At 39.7% G+C, this 19,509-nt stretch overlaps 1 protein-coding gene across 5 annotated transcripts in view; it reads right to left on the bottom strand.

Moving 5' to 3' along the window:
• The window catches only part of DOCK4 (dedicator of cytokinesis 4), a 472,131-nt gene that overhangs the window by 197,772 nt on the left and 254,850 nt on the right, over positions 1-19,509 (bottom strand). For all 5 annotated transcript variants that reach the window (XM_063642121.1, XM_055283724.2, XM_063642120.1 and 2 more), the window contains exons 11-12: positions 17,018-17,150; positions 12,194-12,282 (exon numbers count right to left, since the gene is read on the bottom strand). In XM_063642121.1, the coding sequence (XP_063498191.1) occupies positions 12,194-12,282; positions 17,018-17,150 (222 nt within the window). The remainder of the gene's footprint in view (positions 1-12,193; positions 12,283-17,017; positions 17,151-19,509) is intronic.

Here is a 19,509-nt window from a genome sequence, read left to right on the forward strand (position 1 = left end):
AACACAACAACAGTAACCACAAAAAACAGTACAGTAATAATAATCATTTAGATACCATTTACATTGCATTAGGTATTATACATAAGCTAGAGATAATTTAAAGTATATGAGAGGATGTGCATAGGTTATATGTAAATAATATATGCTATTTTATGTAAGGGACTTCAGCATTTGCAAATTTTGGTATCCTGAGAGGTCCTGGAACCAGTTTCCCATGGATACCAAGCAATGACTGTAACAGCTTGGCAAGTAAAGAATTCAAAGTTGGCCATTTGCTCCCAGCAGTTTTAAGATATTTATTATTCCATAATATTCTGACCTCTGTAACTGCTGCTAAAACTATTATTTCTTTTTAGGTAATCAGTATTTTCTCTCTGGTTTCTGGTTTTGTCTTTGGTGTTCTGCAGTTTCACCATAATTTATCTAGATATGACTTTAATTTTATTTATCCTGCTTATAACTTTCGCTTCTTTTATCTGGGCATTTTATCCTCTGCAAAAGTTATTTAATTTATCCGGATATAACTTTATCCTACTTATAACATTTTCTTCTTTTATCTGCACATTTTATCCTCTGCAAAAGCTCCACAAATTCTCAGCCTTTTCAAATATTGCAGCTTACCCATGTACTTTATTTGTTCCTTCTGGAATTCCTACTAGATGTACGCTGGTCTTTTCATTCAATCCTTTACTGCTCTTAAACGTTTATTCAGGTTATTCCATTGCATTTACCCCTTGGGTAGCATTCTGGCTAATATTTTAAGTTATAATTTTACTAATTCATTTTCCAACTATGCTCGTTTGCTATTTAAGTAGTCCACTGATTTATTTTAATAACATTTTAAAAAGAATTTTAGAAGTTCTATTTACTTCTCTTTAACCACTAGAATTTATACACAAAGAAAACAAAGATTTTTCATTGTCAAAAACTGTATACCAGTGCCTTGAGTAATGCTGAAATGTATATACTCAATGTTCTTTTGATATATGGGTTTAAAAATCTCGTTTCATTTTTTTATGATGTTTTCTTTTTCATTTGAAATCTCTTTTGCTACCTCTTTTCCTGATAGTTTATTACCTAAAATTCCAAAAGATCATGATTCTCATTTGTTGCATTTGCTTACTCTGCCTCATTGATTGCTAACTGTTATCATTTTATCACAATTCATCTTTAGTGGGTGTTGTTTTTTCGCAGGGATCCCATGCATCATAGGTGTGGAAGAGACAATATGGAGTGGGTTACATGTTTACTTTTTTTAGGCTATACAACTGGGACCAGGGGAAATGCGAAATGCTAGTAGCCTACCCTCTCCTGGTGAGATACCATATACCTTGACAGGAAGCTGAGGGGAGAGGAAACCCCATCTTCTTGGCTACGTATATATGGAGTGGAATTTTCATCACGCTGAGCTGGTGCAGGCAGGAAGGAGAAAATGAGATGTGACATAAGTTTCACTAGCTCTCTTGATTCTTATCAGGGGTTGGCAGTTACTCTTTATTTGCTGCCTACACTTAGGAAGATTTCTAGACATTAGTCCTGTTTTAGAATACAATTTGTGACCAGGCACAGTGGCTCACACCTATAATCCTTTGGGAGGACAACATGGGAGGATTGCTCAAGGCCAGTTCAAGACCAACCTGGCCAATATAGTGAGTCCCCATTTCATTTTTAAAAATAAATAAGAAAAATAATTTAATTTAAAATGTAAAAGAAAATATGATTTTCATCAATAATGGTTGTTCTATTGGAGGAGGATGGTGCAGCTCTTCACACTGCCATTCTGTAGTGAACTCTCAAATCACTATTTCTTGACAGTACTTGCATACTTTGTATGTGTTTGGGAGGTGGGGACTAAGAGTAAAACACAATTGGTGGAATTTCTAAACTTGTACTACAAAATTACTAACATTATGAGGTGTTAACAAAACTTCCTATAGATGATATTAGTAGATTTTTGCAAAAATCACTTTCAGTAAAACCTGTTCATTTCTGAAATACGTAGGGCCTCAATCTTATCAGAGCACAAACTTTTACATCTATTCCTTCCTATGTGCTTGATTTACAAAATTAATCATCTAAGCTTTGCTTTGTGCATTAGACTGTTATGTGTTATATTTATAAGATAAGATAATTGAATTTTTAAGTAAATACATTAGAAGCTATATATCCTATTTGGAGTTTTACTCAAAGTCAGTGAAAACTTTTCAGAGGCACATCCTAGCTACACGAAGCAGTAAAATCCTGGCTGATTAAAATGAGGTATTTACACTGGGAGGTCAGAGACAGGCTCTGAAAGTCTCTGAAGCAGAGGAAAGAAAGAAAGTCAGATTTCTAGAAAGTGTGAGGTATCAAGTGAGCCAATACCATTGGAAAATGAGTCAATGGGGCAAAAGCCGGAATATTAGGAAGAGACCGGTGTGTACAAATGAGCCAGGTTAGATGGAGAAATCAAGATGGAGATGGGAAAATGGGAGCTGTGAACATTACCGGAGGCCTGCTTAACAATGTGGTAATTACATGACGAAAGGGGTCTAGTTACTTAAAGCCTCTACCCAGTAGGACCAAAGTACCCAAATTACAGCTGTCCTTTAACACTGTCAACTTGCAGAGCTAGATACTTACACTATTAATATTGCCACTGCTTAAATTTGGGATGTATCTCCTCTTTTAGATGTACTTTCAAAGCCAATTTAAGATGAAAAGAAAGAAAAAAGAGGGCCGGGCACAGTGGCTCATGCCTGTAATCCCAGGACTTTGGGAGGGCAAGGTCGGCAGATCAAGAGGTCAGGAGATCGAGACTATCCTGGCCAACATGGTAAAACCCCATCTCTACTAAAATACAATAAATAAATAAATAAATAAATAAATAAATAAATAAGCCTTGCGTGGTGGTGCGCCGCCTGTAGTTCCAGCTATTCAGGAGGGTGAGGCAGGGGAATCACTTGTATCCGGGAGGCTGAAGTTGCAGCGAGTCGAGATCGTGCCACTGCACTCCAGCCTGGTGACAGAGCGAGGCAAAGAAAAAAGAAAGAGAAAGAGAAAAAGAAAGAGAGAAAGAAAGAAAAGAAAGAAAGAAAGAAAGAAAGAAAGAAAGAAAGAAAGAAAGAAAGAAAAGAAAAGAAAAAAGAAAAAGAAGGAAGAGAGGAAGGGAGGAAGGAAGACAGGAATAAAGAAAACACTTTTATTTCTTAATAGTCATACCTCGGTTTCTGAGTTTTAGCCAGTATTGTTCAATTTGTGAATATGCTTATTGTTGACTGCTTCTTTAAACTAAGTCTTAAAGAATCTAATTTTGACATCACTGAGGATAACTCAAAGGGTCTGACCATAGGCTCACTGTCTGAAGATCATCTTCCTGAGATCTTCGAAGTGGGTAACCCTATCCATTGGGATAACTACCTTCTAATATGTAAAAGGTATGATAAACATGAACAAATAATCTTGTGATTATAACTGCTGGTTTGTAGATCTGCTAGTTCTAAATTTCAAAGTTTTGGGAAAGGCTTTGATGTTTTCTCTAGAGAAGTGGTTAGCTCATGGCTAAGAGTTATAGAGAACATAAGATTGAAGCAATACATAATGTCACAGAATGTCAAATGAAAAGGCATTAAAGACATGTGAAATTATTTACTTTCATTGAGTCTTAACTACAAAAGAAATTGGCTGACCAACAATGAAAGCTGGAGAGGGGCTTCTCCACATTTGGTAGGAGTGATGGGACCATTCAAAGGGATTTCAACATTTCCTTTTTAACTAAGGGGAATTTTTCACTTTAAAGTTTCCATTCTTACTCTGATTTAGTGTATCAACATTTCAATAGTATATACTGAGGACTATGTCTAGGTTTTTTAAACAGGCTTTGTTTGTTTTTACTGTAACTATTATTAGCTATTTGTATTTTATTTCCACAATACCAATACAAAGGAATCCATGGGCTGCAAACCATTTAAAAAATGTGTATAGAGCATAGTGATGGAGTTCAGGACACAATACCCTAAAACATGGTTCCTTGGCATACTGACTATTTTGAGAGACACCATGTGCAGGAAGGTCTCTCGGACCTTCCCTGTCATTCTCCCCTGAGCAGGTCATAAGAGGTGCCCTCCGTATATTGGATGAAAAGTACATCCTTATCTCTGAAAACAAAGTGTTGCAGAGAAGAATCTGAATAAACAGGCCTTCCTAAGTTTCTCCCAGTTGATTGCCATTAGACAATACCTTTTTCACCCCCAGTATTTCTCTACAACTCCCTGTTCTTCATCAGACCTACTACAAAAAAACTAAGATTAAACTGTTTCTGGCTGGGCGCGGTGGCTCACGCTTGTAATCCCAGCACTTTGGGAGGCCGAGGCGGGCGGATCACGAGGTCAGGAGATTGAGACCATGGTGAAACCCCGTCTCTACTAAAAATACAAAAAAATTAGCCAGGCGTGGTGGCTGGCGCCTCTAGTCCCAGCTACTCAGAGAGGCTGAGGCAGGGGAATGGCGTGAACCCGGGAAGAGGAGCTTGCAGTGAGCCGAGATCGCGCCACTGCACTCCAGCCTAGGTGAAAAAGCGAGACTCCGTCTCAAAAAAACAAACAAACAAACAACAAAAAAACTGTTTCTTCAGGTGTTCATTTCCTAATGAAGGCTCTCATGTCACACAGAACTTAAATATGTTGGTATAGCTTTCTTTTGTTATTCTGTCTTTTGTTGTGGGGGCTTAATCCATGAACCTAGGATACATGAGGAAATATTTTTCCTCCTCTACAATAGTATCTATGATTGCAGTTTAATATCTGATTATTTTAATTTATTGAAATACTTCCATATTTTTCCTATGCAGCAAATCTTGCAAACAGTATTGCTAGTGATTATATCTAAATTAGCCATACATAGCTCATTTAGAAAATGAAATTAAGCTCTAATCACTACTTCCATTAACATCATTTGGATTTAGTTTTTTTTTTTTTAAATACTGCATGAACTTTAAAAAAAATCTTACAGTGTAATGTAGTAACATATTTTGAACTATATTTTTTCTTTGCTGTCACTAGCATGATTTAGATTGAAGGAAACAAGAGATATGACAACTGCATACAAAATAGCCTGGATTTTCTTTCTTTCTTTCTTTTTTTTTTTTTTAGATGGAGTCTCGCTCTGTCATCTAGGCTGGAGTACAGTGGCACAATCTTGGCTCACTGTAACCTCTGCTTCCCAGACTCAAGTGATTCTCCTGCCTCAGCCTCCTGAGTAGCTGGAATTACAGGCACGTGCCATCACACCCAGCTAATTTTTGTATTTTTAGTAGAGATGGGTTTTCACCATGTTGGTCAGGCTGGTCTCGAACTCCTGACCTCAAGTGATCCACAGACCTCAGCCTCCCAAAGTACTGAGATTACAGGTGGGAGCCACCAAACCCGGCTAGGATTTTCTTTTATTATAAAAGACATGGAGAAAATTGTCAAAATCTGAATAAGGTTTGCAGATTAGATATTAGTATTAGATCGATGTCAACATTCTGATTTAGATAACTGTACTGTGGTTCTGTTGCTATGTTCTGAAGTAAGCAGGGGTAGAGAAGCATCATGTCTGCAATTTGTTCTCAGGCAGTTCAGGAAAAGAAATGTATATATGTATGATGTGTATAGATGTGTATATGTGTATATACGTACATATGTGTGTATACATGCATATATAAGTGTATATGTACATATATACACACACAAACATATACAATCAAGGCTCTGATATAATCCTTAAGGATTATATCAAATTCATTAATGTTGAGTTATATGACTATATGCACACACATACATATATAAATGGAGGGAGATTATGCAAATGAAATGTAGTAAAATGTTAACCTTTGGGAAATTACAAATTCTTTGTACTATTTTTCTATAAATGAAATTAGTTGAAAAAAAACTTTAAAGAGAGATCATGGTAAAATATTTAGGAAATTCCAAAAGTCAGCAAAAAGGTCACATATTAAATGTCTAACCAATAGGTGGTGCCAATAAGTACTACTTTTATTTTAATGATACTAGAAAGCAAATACAATGTTCAAAAATCAGGTGCACTGATCAAATTCTTACGAATTATACCAACTTGGTAATACTGAATAAAATGACTACATTGGTATGTGTGGACCCAAAAATGCAACCTAACACTCTCAAAAAGCCTCTCTTCGCCTCAGCCAAATAAAAAACACCATATATTTCCTGAATAGAGTTAAACTGCTTTCGCTATAGACTGTGGTCTCCTTATCTAGGTAATTCTTTTTAACTTTCTGTGGGGGTTAAAAAGTATAGCTGGCAGGAATACAACCATGTACATTCATCTAAGATAAAATGAAGACTCTAGAAACTTACCTGAATAGCAAATATGATTTCTTCTAGTTGTAAGCTACATGTGCAAACTATAGAAAATATTTCATAAATACATAGATAATATGAAAAGACTTTGAAGTTTCTCTTAGGACATACTGAACCATAGCCAATGATTTTTACACACTGTTTCAAGACGTAGAACTTAATTTGCCTCAGTAAATCACATTGGCTCAGTCTAATTTCACATTCCTATAATTCAACTGCTGTCTATCAGAGGTGACATTTATAATAACCATTTGCTCAACAAACCTAAACCAGGCTCACATTAATGAATATTTTTAGAATTTCAAATTCTCACACTGCCTTTGGATTTAAAATTCATAAAACAGCACAACTTTGGAGATTTCAAACTACTCAACCTAACTAAATCTAACTGTGAAGATATAGTAATTTAATTTTTAAAACATCTTAAAAAGTTAAATGGATTGCTTGCAATATTCTACCAGTTTCTAAACTCAACTAAGTTAGTGGTTAATGTACCTTTGCAACGTAAGTCTTAGGTTAGAGGGGGAAAAAGCCCAGTTAACTAGATGAATCCCTTTATCTATTAACCAGACAAGATTACAACTCCAATAGCTAGGAGGACATCAATGAAGCATAAAGGGCCTGGAAATTAGCTGGTAGAATTTGTTTCCAAAACCAATTTCAAAGTTGCGTTTTTTTCTCTTTTTTTAGTGCCAATGACTGAGGAATAGCAGGACAAAGTGGGGAAAAATAGTACTTTTTAGAGTGAACTCAATTCTTTTGAAAACGTTTGACTGCACTGCTTCCATTTAATCAACAATTCTGTGGTCCAGAAAGAAAACAGCAGAAGTCAACATTATGTAACTGTTGTGACAGTTTAAACATTAGGCACCCTAATTTCCCTCTTCAATTTCTTGTGCTCTTGCTTCCCCCACTATCTTGAGGTAAGCCATTAATGTGCCTCCCTTTCAATAATGAAGCTGAACAGCTCTGGAATCCCTATCTGCTGGCCACAGAACTTCCATTCCTCATCCAAGGATATAGATCAACGGGATACAGAACAATGATCTACCTAGACTAAAGGGTGGAAGCTTTGGTGGGAAGAGTGTAAGCTTTGGTTTTCTTTAAAATAGTTTTTAGGATTCTTCCTGAGCTTCCACTCTCTAGAGCAGAATATTAGAGTGAAGAGGCTTAGGGGTGGGTTTGCCTCAGCTTGAGAGAGGCTAGATAGGATCAGAGAGAGAGACCACAGAAATAGAAGGCAGATAGATGCAGGCTGTGTGGGCCTGGCTGGGCCTCAGGGTTAAGAGAGAAGGGTAAAAAAGGGCTGAGGTCACAAGGATAGGGGAGCAGACAGGGCTTTGTAGCAGAAGCCAGGTATAAAGAGCATACATTTGGTTGCCTAGGAATCTGAGCATCACAGTAGGCTGCAAAATGGGAATGGATCCTGCCCAAGGAAGGGGAAACCTTTTTACAAGGCTTTATGGTACAATGGTTTCTTTCATTCTTTGCAAAGGCTACAACACGTAGCTTTTCATTTCAGTACAAAGGCTGTAAACAGAAAAGGTATGACTCATGGGAAAGGGTGGTTTGGATCTCACTTTCTGGTAGGGTTTCACTCAGGATTCCAGTAAGAATAAGGAGCTAGTAAAATTGACAAAGCGCATGGAACATGTGGACACATCTAAACATGGGAGGAACTGCCCAAGGAAACAGAATGTGCTTCCCTTCCTTCCTGAAGTTAATCAGAAGGCCAACAATTAAGTTAAAAGAAACCAGGAAGAGATATTAGCAATCAAATCAGCAGAGAGGAGATGAAGGAAACAAAGTATAGAAGGGGTTGGTTCACGACATATCAATAATCCAACTGTGTTATTCTAAAAGTCTTCATTAAGGAGATTGAATCAGGATCCATTTTGAAACAATGAAAACAGACAACTTAAGAGGTAAGGATAGAATATTTCAGATAGTGGCTTTAAAGTGGGTAAACAATAATAATAGCTAACATTCAACACACACACTTACCATGTATGAAGTCCTATGGTAAGTGCTTTGCATAGATTTTTTCTTTTAATCTTCCCAATATCCCTTAGAGGATTCAAACCTAGGACATCCTGCTTGCAGAGAAAAAGCTCTTAAATACTAAACTATACTCTCTAAGAGATGACTCCCGTCTGTAAGCAGAGGGAAATTTGTGGTTTGGTTTAACTGGAATCCTGACCTTTAACGCAAGCCTTAAGGATACAGGATCACTTATGTTAGGGTCTATCTAGAGATGTAAATCAAAGCCTATCATTGAGGACTTCACCAAGATTCAAGAGGCAATTGGGTAACACCTCAGAGTTTGGACAATGATATATTCAAACAACCTAATAACAGATGAATGTTGTCCTGCACGAGGCATATTTGCAGTGGGAAAGGGCTGGGAGATGAAAAGGAGTTGGGAAAGACATGTAGCCAACAGTTCAACATATCATGGTGAGTCAAGACTACATCTATGACGGTAGGAAGGTCAGGGACTACATGTGAAAAGTCAGAAGGTCAGGATTAGTTTGGTATTTGTTTATCCATATAGAGGGCAAATGCAAGCAAATTAAGGTAACAGGACGCATAGGGAGAAAGAACAAGATACGCAATGGTTACCAACTCTTCTATTCACAGTTAATAGGCAGAAAGAAAGAAGCAGGGCATAATGGATTTGTTTGTGATCCATAAGAACTTAAAAAAAAATGCTAGCCTGCCGGGCGCAGTGGCTCACGCCTGTAATCCCAGCACTTTGGGAGGCCGAGGTGGGCGGATCACCTGAGGTTGGGAGTTCGAGACCAGCCTGACTAACATGGAGAAACCTCGTCTCTACTAAAAATACAAAATTAGCCAGGCGCAGTGGTGCGTGCCTGTAATCCCAGCTTCTCGGGGGGCTGAGGCAGGAGAATCGCTTGAACCTGGGAGGCGGAGGTTGTGGTGAGCCGAGATCGTGCCATTGCACTCCAGCCTGGGCAACAAGAGCAAAACTCTGTCTCAAAAAAAAAAAAAAAAAAAAAAAAAAAATGCTAGCCTTTAAACAGAGCCCGGAGTAGCACTGAAGTATAATGTGAATCATGAATGAAATTTAAATTTCCCTAGTAACCATGTCAAAAAAGTAAAAAAGAAAAAAATTTAATAGCACATTTTATTTATCCCAATATATCCAAAATGTTATCATTTCAACATGTAATCAATATGAAAATTATTGATGGGATATTTTACATTCTTCTTACTGGGCCAAGTCTTCAAAATCCGGTATGTTCTTTACAATTACAGCATATCTCAATTCTAGTGGTATAGTAGGTTCATGTCTAATTGTCAACAGCAACATATGGCTGCTGCCTGCTGAATTGGACAGCACAGGTCTAGGGTAAATTTAATGACAAAATGATGGTCACTGGTATCAAGAAACACCAAAAGGTTTAGAGTAGAACTGGATTTGGCTGGAAGTCTACCAATGAATTCCACAGATATGTTCTCTAACAAACAGCAGCTCTACTATCTTACTGAGGGGGTATTGAAATTAAACTTTTTTATCCATGGACAATCAGGAGAAGTATATATATGTGTGTGTGTGTGTGTGTGTGTGTGTGTGTGTATATTTTTTTTTTTTTTTTTTTGAGATGGAGTCTCTCTCTGTCGCCAGGCTGGAGTGCAGTGCTGCGATCTTGGCTCACTGCAACCTCCGACTCCCTGGTTTAAGCGATTCTCCTGCCTCAGACTCCGGAGTAGCTGGGATTACAGGCACGCGCCACCATGCCCAGCTAATTTTTTTGTATTTTTAGTAGAGACGGGGGTTTCACCATGTTGGCCAGGATTGTCTCAATCTCCTGATGTTGTGATCCACCCGCCTTGGCCTCCCAAAATGCTGTGATTACAGATGTGAGCCACCGCGCCCAGCCGAGAATTATAATTGTTTTGTGGGAAAAGACAAGACAAGCATACATAGTAGCTCCATGTTGTATTTCATTTCTCCTGTCTCCTGTGAGTCTTTTAGAGACTCTGCCCTCAACGTTAAGTGCTCCAAGTGTCTTGTTTGTTTAGTGGTAGATGCAGGACTTTGTCCAAAGCAAAGGGCCATCTGCATAAAAAAAAAAAAACCCAAGTTATGTCTCCAACTCTTAGGAGAGGGAGGAGGAAACTGACCTCACCACTCATTACAGTCTGAAGCGTTGCCACATGTATGAGTTAGAGGTACTCATGGCTCTCACTGAACTGAATGACAAAGCTCTGTCTACAGTGATTTTCTCTTTGCCGGTCAGTTTGGTCTAGCAAGATGTGCAAGGGTCTGAAAAAAGAAAGGTGGTTTGAATTTAAATTCTGGTTCTCCTAATTGCCAGGTGATTTGGACTGCAACAAAAATATCTATATTCAAGGTGCTTTTAAAAATCAGTCTTAAAAAACAACACATTCAGTTTAAGAAACAGCTTACTTTATTTGAAGTTTCTTTATGTCAATTAAAGCACATGACTGCATACTTTGTTTTGCTTCAGTGTGGGTCTGAATGGTGGATAAGAACAAACAATATTCACCAGGTTTTTGTCTCCTGACCAAACCTAAAGATGTCATCATATATGCTATGCAATCTGTATATGTTATATAATGTAGTATATACTATATGTTACTAGTACAATACTATGTACCTCATACGACTTGTAGTGGTATATATTTCAGTTCCTCTCTGAACAAGCACACACACATTTTTCTTCACAAGCCACTGCAGTCAGCATCACTTTCTTTTTTAGCCAACTTCAATGTGTGAACTTGTATGTTTGTCAATAATGTTGCTGCTCAAAGCCAGCCATAGGCAGCGAAGCATGTTTTTTTGTGTGTTTTCTTTCTTGTTTTTTTTTTGAGACGGTGTCTTGCTCTGTCGCCCAGGCTGGAGTGCAGTGGTGCGACCTTGACTCACCGCAAGCTCCGCCTTCCGGGTTCACGTCATTCTCTTGCCTCAGCCTCCTGAGTAGCTGGGACTACAGGTGCCTGCCACCATGCCCGGCTAATTTTTTGTATTTTTTTTTTAGTAGACATGAGGTTTCACCATGTTAGCCAGGATGGTCTCGATCTCCTGACCTCATGATCCGCCTGCCTTGGCCTCCCAAAGTGCTGCGATTACAGGTGTGAGCCACTGCGCCTGGCCGTGAAGCATGTTTTTATTGGACCTCACTAAAAATTGCGATTTATCAAACTTCTTTCAGTCACAAATCCAAGCATCATATTTGTCATGTGATTTTTAGCTTTCTTTTTTTTCTTTTGAGACAGTCTTACTGTGTCACGCAGGCTGGAGTGCAACGGCACTATCTCAGCTCACTGCAACATCCGCCTCTCAGGTTCAAGCAATTCTCCTTTCTCAACCTCCCGAGTAGCTGGGATTACAGGCACCTGCCACCATACCCGGCTAATATTTTGTATTTTTAGTAGAGACGGGGGTTTCACTATGTTGGCCAGGCTGGTCTCGAACTCCTGATCTCAGGTGATCCGCTAATCTCGGCCTCCCAAAGTGCTGGGATTACAGGCGTGAGCCACTGCGCCCGGCTGATTTTTAGTTTTCAATAACGACTTAGGAGTATGAAGACTTGGTACCAAAGAAGAAATTCAGATTATCTTTTTCGTTTCAACAAGAATAGAATATATTTTTTATAGGGAGTTATAAGTACAAGCCTATCATAGCATAGGAAGATGTACCAGAATGTTCATTGAGCATTTTTAAAGTTAGGGAGTGAATAGAGAGGAAAACAAAGGGCTGATAACTTCCTTCCCACACAGGCAAATTAAAAAAAAAGGGCTTGGAACGAAAAGTGTAGGGAAAGTCAGCCAGCCCATACACTCACCTGCATTGGAGCCAGTCAAGTTATAACGTGCATTCAGCTTTTTGATGATGTTCTCATGGATTTGGTACCACTCACTCTCTGTGTTACACCTATGAAAACATTAACACTCTGTTAAGCTTTAATGATGCATGCAGTCAAGCAGTGACCCTCATAGAACACCTGCCCTTTTTGTCACAACCACTATAATGTACTTCTTTGGAGTCCCCATCAACCTGCTGCAACTGACTGCCAGTTTTAGCATAGTTATCCCAGGATGAGCAAGAATGTCTGTATCTGGTAATGCCTGACCACCTACCTCATGACAGAAGCAGCAAAGATAACAACTCACAGATTGCAAGTGGCCCCAAAACAGACAGAAATCTCAGAGAACGATGCATACAGGGGAATGCAGCCCCAACTGAGTTCAACTCCCCAGATTCAAATTCTCACTATTAACCAAGCTATGTTCTTTAGGTGAGTTTACTCTTGTCTTAATTTCCCCATCTATGAAACACAGACGATATACTAGAACTTTAAACAAACATGGGCTTAGGGTAATTCCTGGCATATAATAAATGCTTAGTAAATTAATTCTCATTAGCAAGTCTCTGCCTACTGTAACATGACCAGGTTTGTCCAGCATCAAAATGCAGCAAATTAAGCAAAATGAAATTGACATTAACACAGCTTGTACTGGCAAAAGGCTGGCAGGATTTACCAAAGAATAATAAAATTACTCTTTCAGAGCTTCCACATGGGGCATCTCTCTGTCTTTTCACAGCAATCTGTACCTCTTTCTCAGCTTTTATCACTCATTAGGTCATGTTATCTTTGTTTACATGGTGTAGTTCACCTGGGATACTGTTAAGGTTCTTGAGGATTGGATCTAGGACTGGCTGATATCTGAATTTCCTTTAGTACTTTGTATGCTGTGGATGCTTAAAAACTGTCAGTGGCATGAATGGATGGAAGGATGGATGGATGGATGGATGGATGGATGGATGGATGGATGTCCCTCTGCCTGATAACTCATAATGATTTGTAAGCATGTGGTTCTTCTATACATCCTCACTGCCACTACTCTCCCTGGCTGGGGAAAACTTCCTTCATCTGAACATATGTGTAAATTCACTACTTTATTAGCCATGCTTTTTTTTTTTTTTTTTTTTTTTTTTTGAGACGGAGTCTCGCTCTGTCGCCCAGGCTGGAGTGCAGTGGCGCAATCTCGGCTCACTGCAAGCTCCGCCTCCCAGGTTCACGCCATTCTCCTGCCTCAGCCTCTCCGAGTAGCTGGGACTACAGGCGCCCGCCACCACGCCCGGCTAATTTTTTGTAGTTTTAGTAGAGACGGGGTTTCACCGTGGTCTCGATCACTTGACCTCGTGATCCGCCCGCCTCGGCCTCCCAAAGCCATGCTTTTTTTTTTCATCCTCCCAAGAGGCCTGAACATCAAGATTCTGTACACTATCAATCAAAATCTCCCACAGTACAGGTTCTGTTTCCTAGTGATCAAGTCTGAGGCAGATAATTCATAATTATTTGCTTACATTTTTATTTATTTTATTGCCACAGGATTTTGCAGGATGAACATGATGGAGGTGATTTTTGAGCCAATTAACAGTGGGATATCAAAATGAACGCTGAATCTTACAGGGCTGGAAAATTAAGATGAAATGAAACCATCCCACCTGTCTAGTTGTAAGACACCAAATTGCCATTTAGCACATTCTGCCTCCGGTTTTCTTATTTCAGCCCAGTGGGGAAGAAAGAAAGATGGCTTGCTTCCTATTAGACAGTTAAGTGATTCCAGAATTCATGATTTTAACCTACAAAACTCAAAACTCAAAACTCAAAAAAAAAAAGCTCCTAAAGCTCCTAAAGTTGTGACTAAAGTATCCTCCAGGCTCAGGCAGGCATTTGCTACTGTTCTTTGAGTCCCAGAAGGGCTGGGGGTTCAATCACCTTAACAAATAGAAATTTCTCCCCAATTTTTTCTAACAGGCACTTTCCCATGTTTGACTAAATTCACAGTTCCTTCCTAATCTACAGTGACTGTGTTGACTGGTTAGTATTACTCTTGAAACAGCATCACTATTTGCTGAATGGGCATTTTTCAGGAATTTATCTTCTATTAAGAATTACCCAAAACCTTATTTGATGCTTATGGAAAAGCAGACAATAAAAAAAAACACAAAGAGCAGAACAATTTGTCTTCGTGAGTGTGACTGTCTCCCATTGGCAGGGCTGGAATGCATAGGTCTGATTCCGCTGGCTGCATAATAAAGGGTGATGATGGGACTGTCCGTCCCTCTGTTTTCCCAGTGGCAGGATAAATACAATACTTGCTACTCACACCTGGAAAGACTACTTTAAGAAATGATGAGAGTGTGTTTGTGATGAATTTCAGTTTGCTTAAAAAGCCACATAACAGCAGCATCATCACCTTACTAGACTATGGTGTGAAATAACACCTGGAAAAATACAAACTATTAACTGGAAAGCTCAGATGCTGGGGCGAGACAGTCCTGACCTCAAATCTGCTTCCTTGTCTTATTAGCCAGGCAACATGGGGCAAGTTATTTAACTCTCGTTCCCCTATGAGTAAAACTGAGTAGGAGCATCTGTCTGCTTCATGGGTTTGTTGTGAGGACAAAAGGATATGACACATGCAAAGTGCTTAACACAGTTCCTCACACATAGTAAGCACACAGTAAAGGGTGGTTATTATCAGTCATTAGTATTTCAAATAAATTATGTTTTATGACCACCAGTTAAGTATGGAAAGAAGGGCATCATGGATTTAAGCTTCACCACTGAAATTGAGGGTTGCTATGTGATAAAAAGAGTAGCAACTTTTACCACCCACTAATTTCACCAGAAGGTTTCAAGTTTAACATCAACATCACAGGCATTTTCCTTTTTAAGAGAGATGAAGAGAGTTTCCGGTCCTAAACCATAGACTATAGATAAATCTTTGTCAATGTATTATTAAATGTGTTACATAGGTTCCAATGGATGGAGAGTAGAAAAATCCATGAAACCCGGCAGCAGAGGTCAAAAAGGCAATTTTAAGTATATGTCCCATAGGCAGTGGGCCACTCGTGTTACCGTCACCTATGAAAAATCTACTGGCACATATTAGGTATATTAACACAATCTCCAGAATGGAATACAAAAGCCAGTTCACTCATGGAGGTAGCCAAGGGTGTGGTCCTCAAACCAGGAGTGTGGAAACCCTAATGAGTCTGCTCTGAAGATGTTGCTGTATATTAGGCCTCAATGTCCAAGCCTGTGGGGAGGTGGCACTGTGGTGTGGGCCAAACCCACATGCATTTAAAAAATCATTTAACTTAGGATTTGGAATATATCAAGTAACTTTCTTAGTAGAGAACCATGGGTTAAACTGTATCCCCCAACAAAGGTAATGTTGAAGTCCTAACCCCCAGTACCTCAGAATATGACCTTATTTGAAAGAGGGTCTTTACAGAGGTAATCATATAAGAAGGTTATTAGGGTGACCCACACTCTAATATGACTGTATCTTTATAAAAAGGAGAAATTTGTAGCCAAGCATGGTGGCATGCACCTGTAATCCCAGCTACTCAGGAGGCTGAGGCAGGAGAATCTCTTGAACCTGGGAGGCGGAGGTTGCAGTGAGCCGAGATTGCTCCACTACATTCCAGCCTGGGTGACAGAGCAAGACTCTGTCTCAAAAAAAAAAGAAAGTAGCGGGGTGGGGTGGGGGATTGGACCCAGAGAAAGCCATGAACGCCATGTGAAGATGAAGGCAGAGATCAGAGTGACGCGTCTACAAGCCATGGACCCCCCAACGACTGCCACCAAAGCACCGGAGGCCAGGAGAGAGGCACGGAGCAGATTGCCCTCACAGCCCTCAGAAGGAGCCAACTATACTAATACCTTGATCTGGGAACTGTGAGACAACACATTTCTATTGTTTAAAATCTATTTATAGGCCAGGCGCAGTGGCTCACGCCTGTAATCCCAGCACTTTGGGAGGCTGAGGCAGGCGGATCACCAGGTCAGGAGATCAAGACCAGCCTGGCTAACACGGTGAAAACCCGTCTCTACTAAAAATTCAAAAAATTAGCTGGGCGTGGTGGCAGGCGCCTGTAGTCCCAGCTACTAGGGAGGCAGGGGCAGGAGAATGGTGTGAACCCGGGAGGCAGAGCTTGCAGTGAGCTGAGATCGCACCACTGCACTCCAGCCTGGGCGACAGAGCGAGACTCCATCTCAAAAAAAAAAAAAAAAAAAAATCTATGCCTAGTGTTCCATTATTGGAACGCTAAGCATGTGGAGTTATTTATATCCTACTGCTCAAGGTCATCGCCAAGGTAGGATTGCAAAAATTTCAAAAAATTGCAACCTCAGGCATAAATGGGTTAAGCCATGCAGTTTGTGGTACTTTGTTATGGCAGGCCCAGCAAACTAACACCTAGAGTAGGATGGAAGTCATCTGGGCTTCCCTTTCCCAATTCTAATAAACTTACTTCAAAAAGTACTTTTACTTTCCAAGAACACATTGACTGTCTGAAGGTAAAGACATGCTAGGTTTATAAATTCAAAGGTGGTATCCCACATAGTAGACGGTCTACCTAATTGGTAAACTGTCTGTACTCATTGGTTCTTAATTCAGTAATTCCTCTGAATGGCAAATTGTGGCTTGTGGGCTCACTTGCAACAAGTCTACAGATTACTGGGTTTTTGAGGAATGGCTCATAAACTGCCCATTGTTCTTCTCTACCCACGTAAAGTAGCATTTGCCCAAGTAGGACCCACATGCACCCCGGTGCCCACCCTAGCCTTCACCACGTGCATGTTTCTTACATGTACACTTTCAGAATGAGGTCATCCTTTGTCTCTCCTGTTAGCAGGTCGGCGATGCTAAGAACTGCACAGCCAAAGGGTCGTCGGTACTGGACACTACAGGCGTTCTTTTTTTCTCCTGCTCCCATTCGACCTGTTCAATTAAAGAGCAAGCATTACCCATGGAGCCATTTGATTAGATGCATCTTAGGCAGCGAAACATACAGCTATAAGATAGGCCATTGAAATATAATTGGGCAATAAAGACCACCCAGGTTGGGCATAACAGAAGATATTGCTTCAGTTCTGGATTCTCCTCTCCAGTCACCTAGCTGTGTGACCTTGGGTAAGTAGCTTAAATTCTGGGCGTCAGTTGCCATCTGTAAAATACAAAGATTGGAACAGATTCCACGTTTGGGAACCATCCCCCGGCCCCTGAGATTCGTGAAGGCATCCCAGGAAGTTCATGTCACTAGAGGCAGTAATGGTGACTCTTCCATTTTCTATTTTTAAACAAATTCCATATTCAAAAAAACTATTTCAAAAATTTCACCTGTGACTAGAGTAGTTTGAGGTTGTCTGAAGTACGGCAAGTAAGCACAGGTGATCAAATGCGCATGTCCTGCCTCAGTTCTCAGGCTGTTCAGAACTCAGTTATCACCAAAATGGTTTTAACTGTTGTAAAGTTTTAACTAGTTTAAATTGCTACATGTTAAAAAATGTTATTAATACATTGTTTTAATTTATTGTTGGTATTTAATTATCAGTGGATTATTTTGAAGACAAAAAGCAAAAAGCACACTAAAGTTGAAATATAACAAGTTAATGTGGGAAAAAATGATTTTAAAAGTCTGCAAATTTGTCTCTAGATGCTTTTCAACACAACCATAAATTGTTTCTATCTGAGCAAAATTCTCCTATAGCACATCAAGATATTTCCAGCAATTCCAAAATCCAATGTTAAGCAGGAAAAAATGGGATGACAATACCCAATTTGGCTTTCACTCGTCAGTAGTAAAGGAAAACTACCTCTGCAAGATGTCACTTTCAGGGAGACACAGCCCGAAAACCTCTTATTTTATTAGTTAGAATAAAAACTAAAAAATGGCCAAAATAAGCTAGCTGCTTTTCAGATGTGCAAAATGTAAGAATTCAAAATATCAGGTTTTCATGACCTGACAACGTATGTATGGCCAAATTTCACTCTACATAATTTTAATATAAATTCTGTCTGAAAACTGAACACTTTATTTCATACTTGAATTTAATTATCGACCAATCCTACTTTTACTTACACAACTGATTTAAACAAATTTAAAACTTTGGTCACTTTTTAAATGAAAAAACAAAGGTCTCAATTTATCTCTATTTTGAATAATATTACAGAATGTATTAGGATGAAATATTAATATGTACACCAGTCTTTATCAATATCATGGTTTAAAACATGCTTTTTTCTTTTTTTTTTTTGAGACGGAGTCTCGCTCTGTCGCCCAGGCTGGAATGCAGTGGCGCAATCTCGGCTCACTGCAAGCTCCGCCTCCCGGGTTCACGCCATTCTCCTGCCTCAGCCTCTCCGAGTAGCTGGGACTACAGGTGCCCGCCACCACGCCCGGCTAATTTTTTGTATTTTTAGTAGAGACGGGGTTTCACCATGGTCTCAATCTCCTGACCTCATGATCCACCCGCCTCGGCCTCCCAAAGTGCTGGGATTACAAGCGTGAGCCACCGCGCCTGGCCTGATTCTCCATTTTAAAGTTTAACTTCCTGGTTCTCTTCGCCGCCTTGCCTCTAGTTTCAGTAAATAACTTTCCTGCCAGTTCTCATCAGTAGTTTACATCTGTTCCCCTGGTCACCTGCTCTGTCCTGACTCATCCCAGTCACCTGCTTTGACCTGAGTCATCCCGGTCACCTGCTCTGACCTAAGTCACCTTTAGTTACCTGTTTCTAACTGTCCTTCCCGCCAAACTACTCACCCCACCACTCTGGCTTGTACTGCTGCTCTTTTCAACATAGTCAATCGGAATTAGCTTAGACTGTGCAGTCCAGCCCTAGTAAATAGGAGAACAACACAGCAGTAAGGGCTACCTGCGTCAGGAATAAGAACTCCTTCCCCTCCCCTGTCCAGGTGTGCTCTCACCATTGTTCCATCTGTGAGAGGCACCCTTTCTGAAGAAGGTAAAAATTGCCTTGCTGAGAAAATTAAATGTATGTTTGAGTGCTATTTCTTTGCGGCACTGAGGAACAAGCATTTTGCATTTCTAACACCCTGAAAGACAATGATCTGCCACCAATTTCACTCCATCAAGGGAGCTGGCAGACTAAATCTTAACCTATCTTAGTGTATTTTACCTTAATTGCACTTCTCCTTCGGTCTCAAAATGTTGAACTGGTAAATGTTTTTTGCAATAATCCTAGAGAAGTATTCATTTGCCCAAAACTGAAGACAAAGATAGGGAGGTAATTTCTGATTCAACATTCATTTTAACAACTTAATGACCATAACAACGCTA

This window comes from Symphalangus syndactylus, chromosome 6 (genome assembly GCF_028878055.3).
Source record: "Symphalangus syndactylus isolate Jambi chromosome 6, NHGRI_mSymSyn1-v2.1_pri, whole genome shotgun sequence".
NCBI classification, from domain to species: Eukaryota; Metazoa; Chordata; class Mammalia; order Primates; family Hylobatidae; genus Symphalangus; species Symphalangus syndactylus.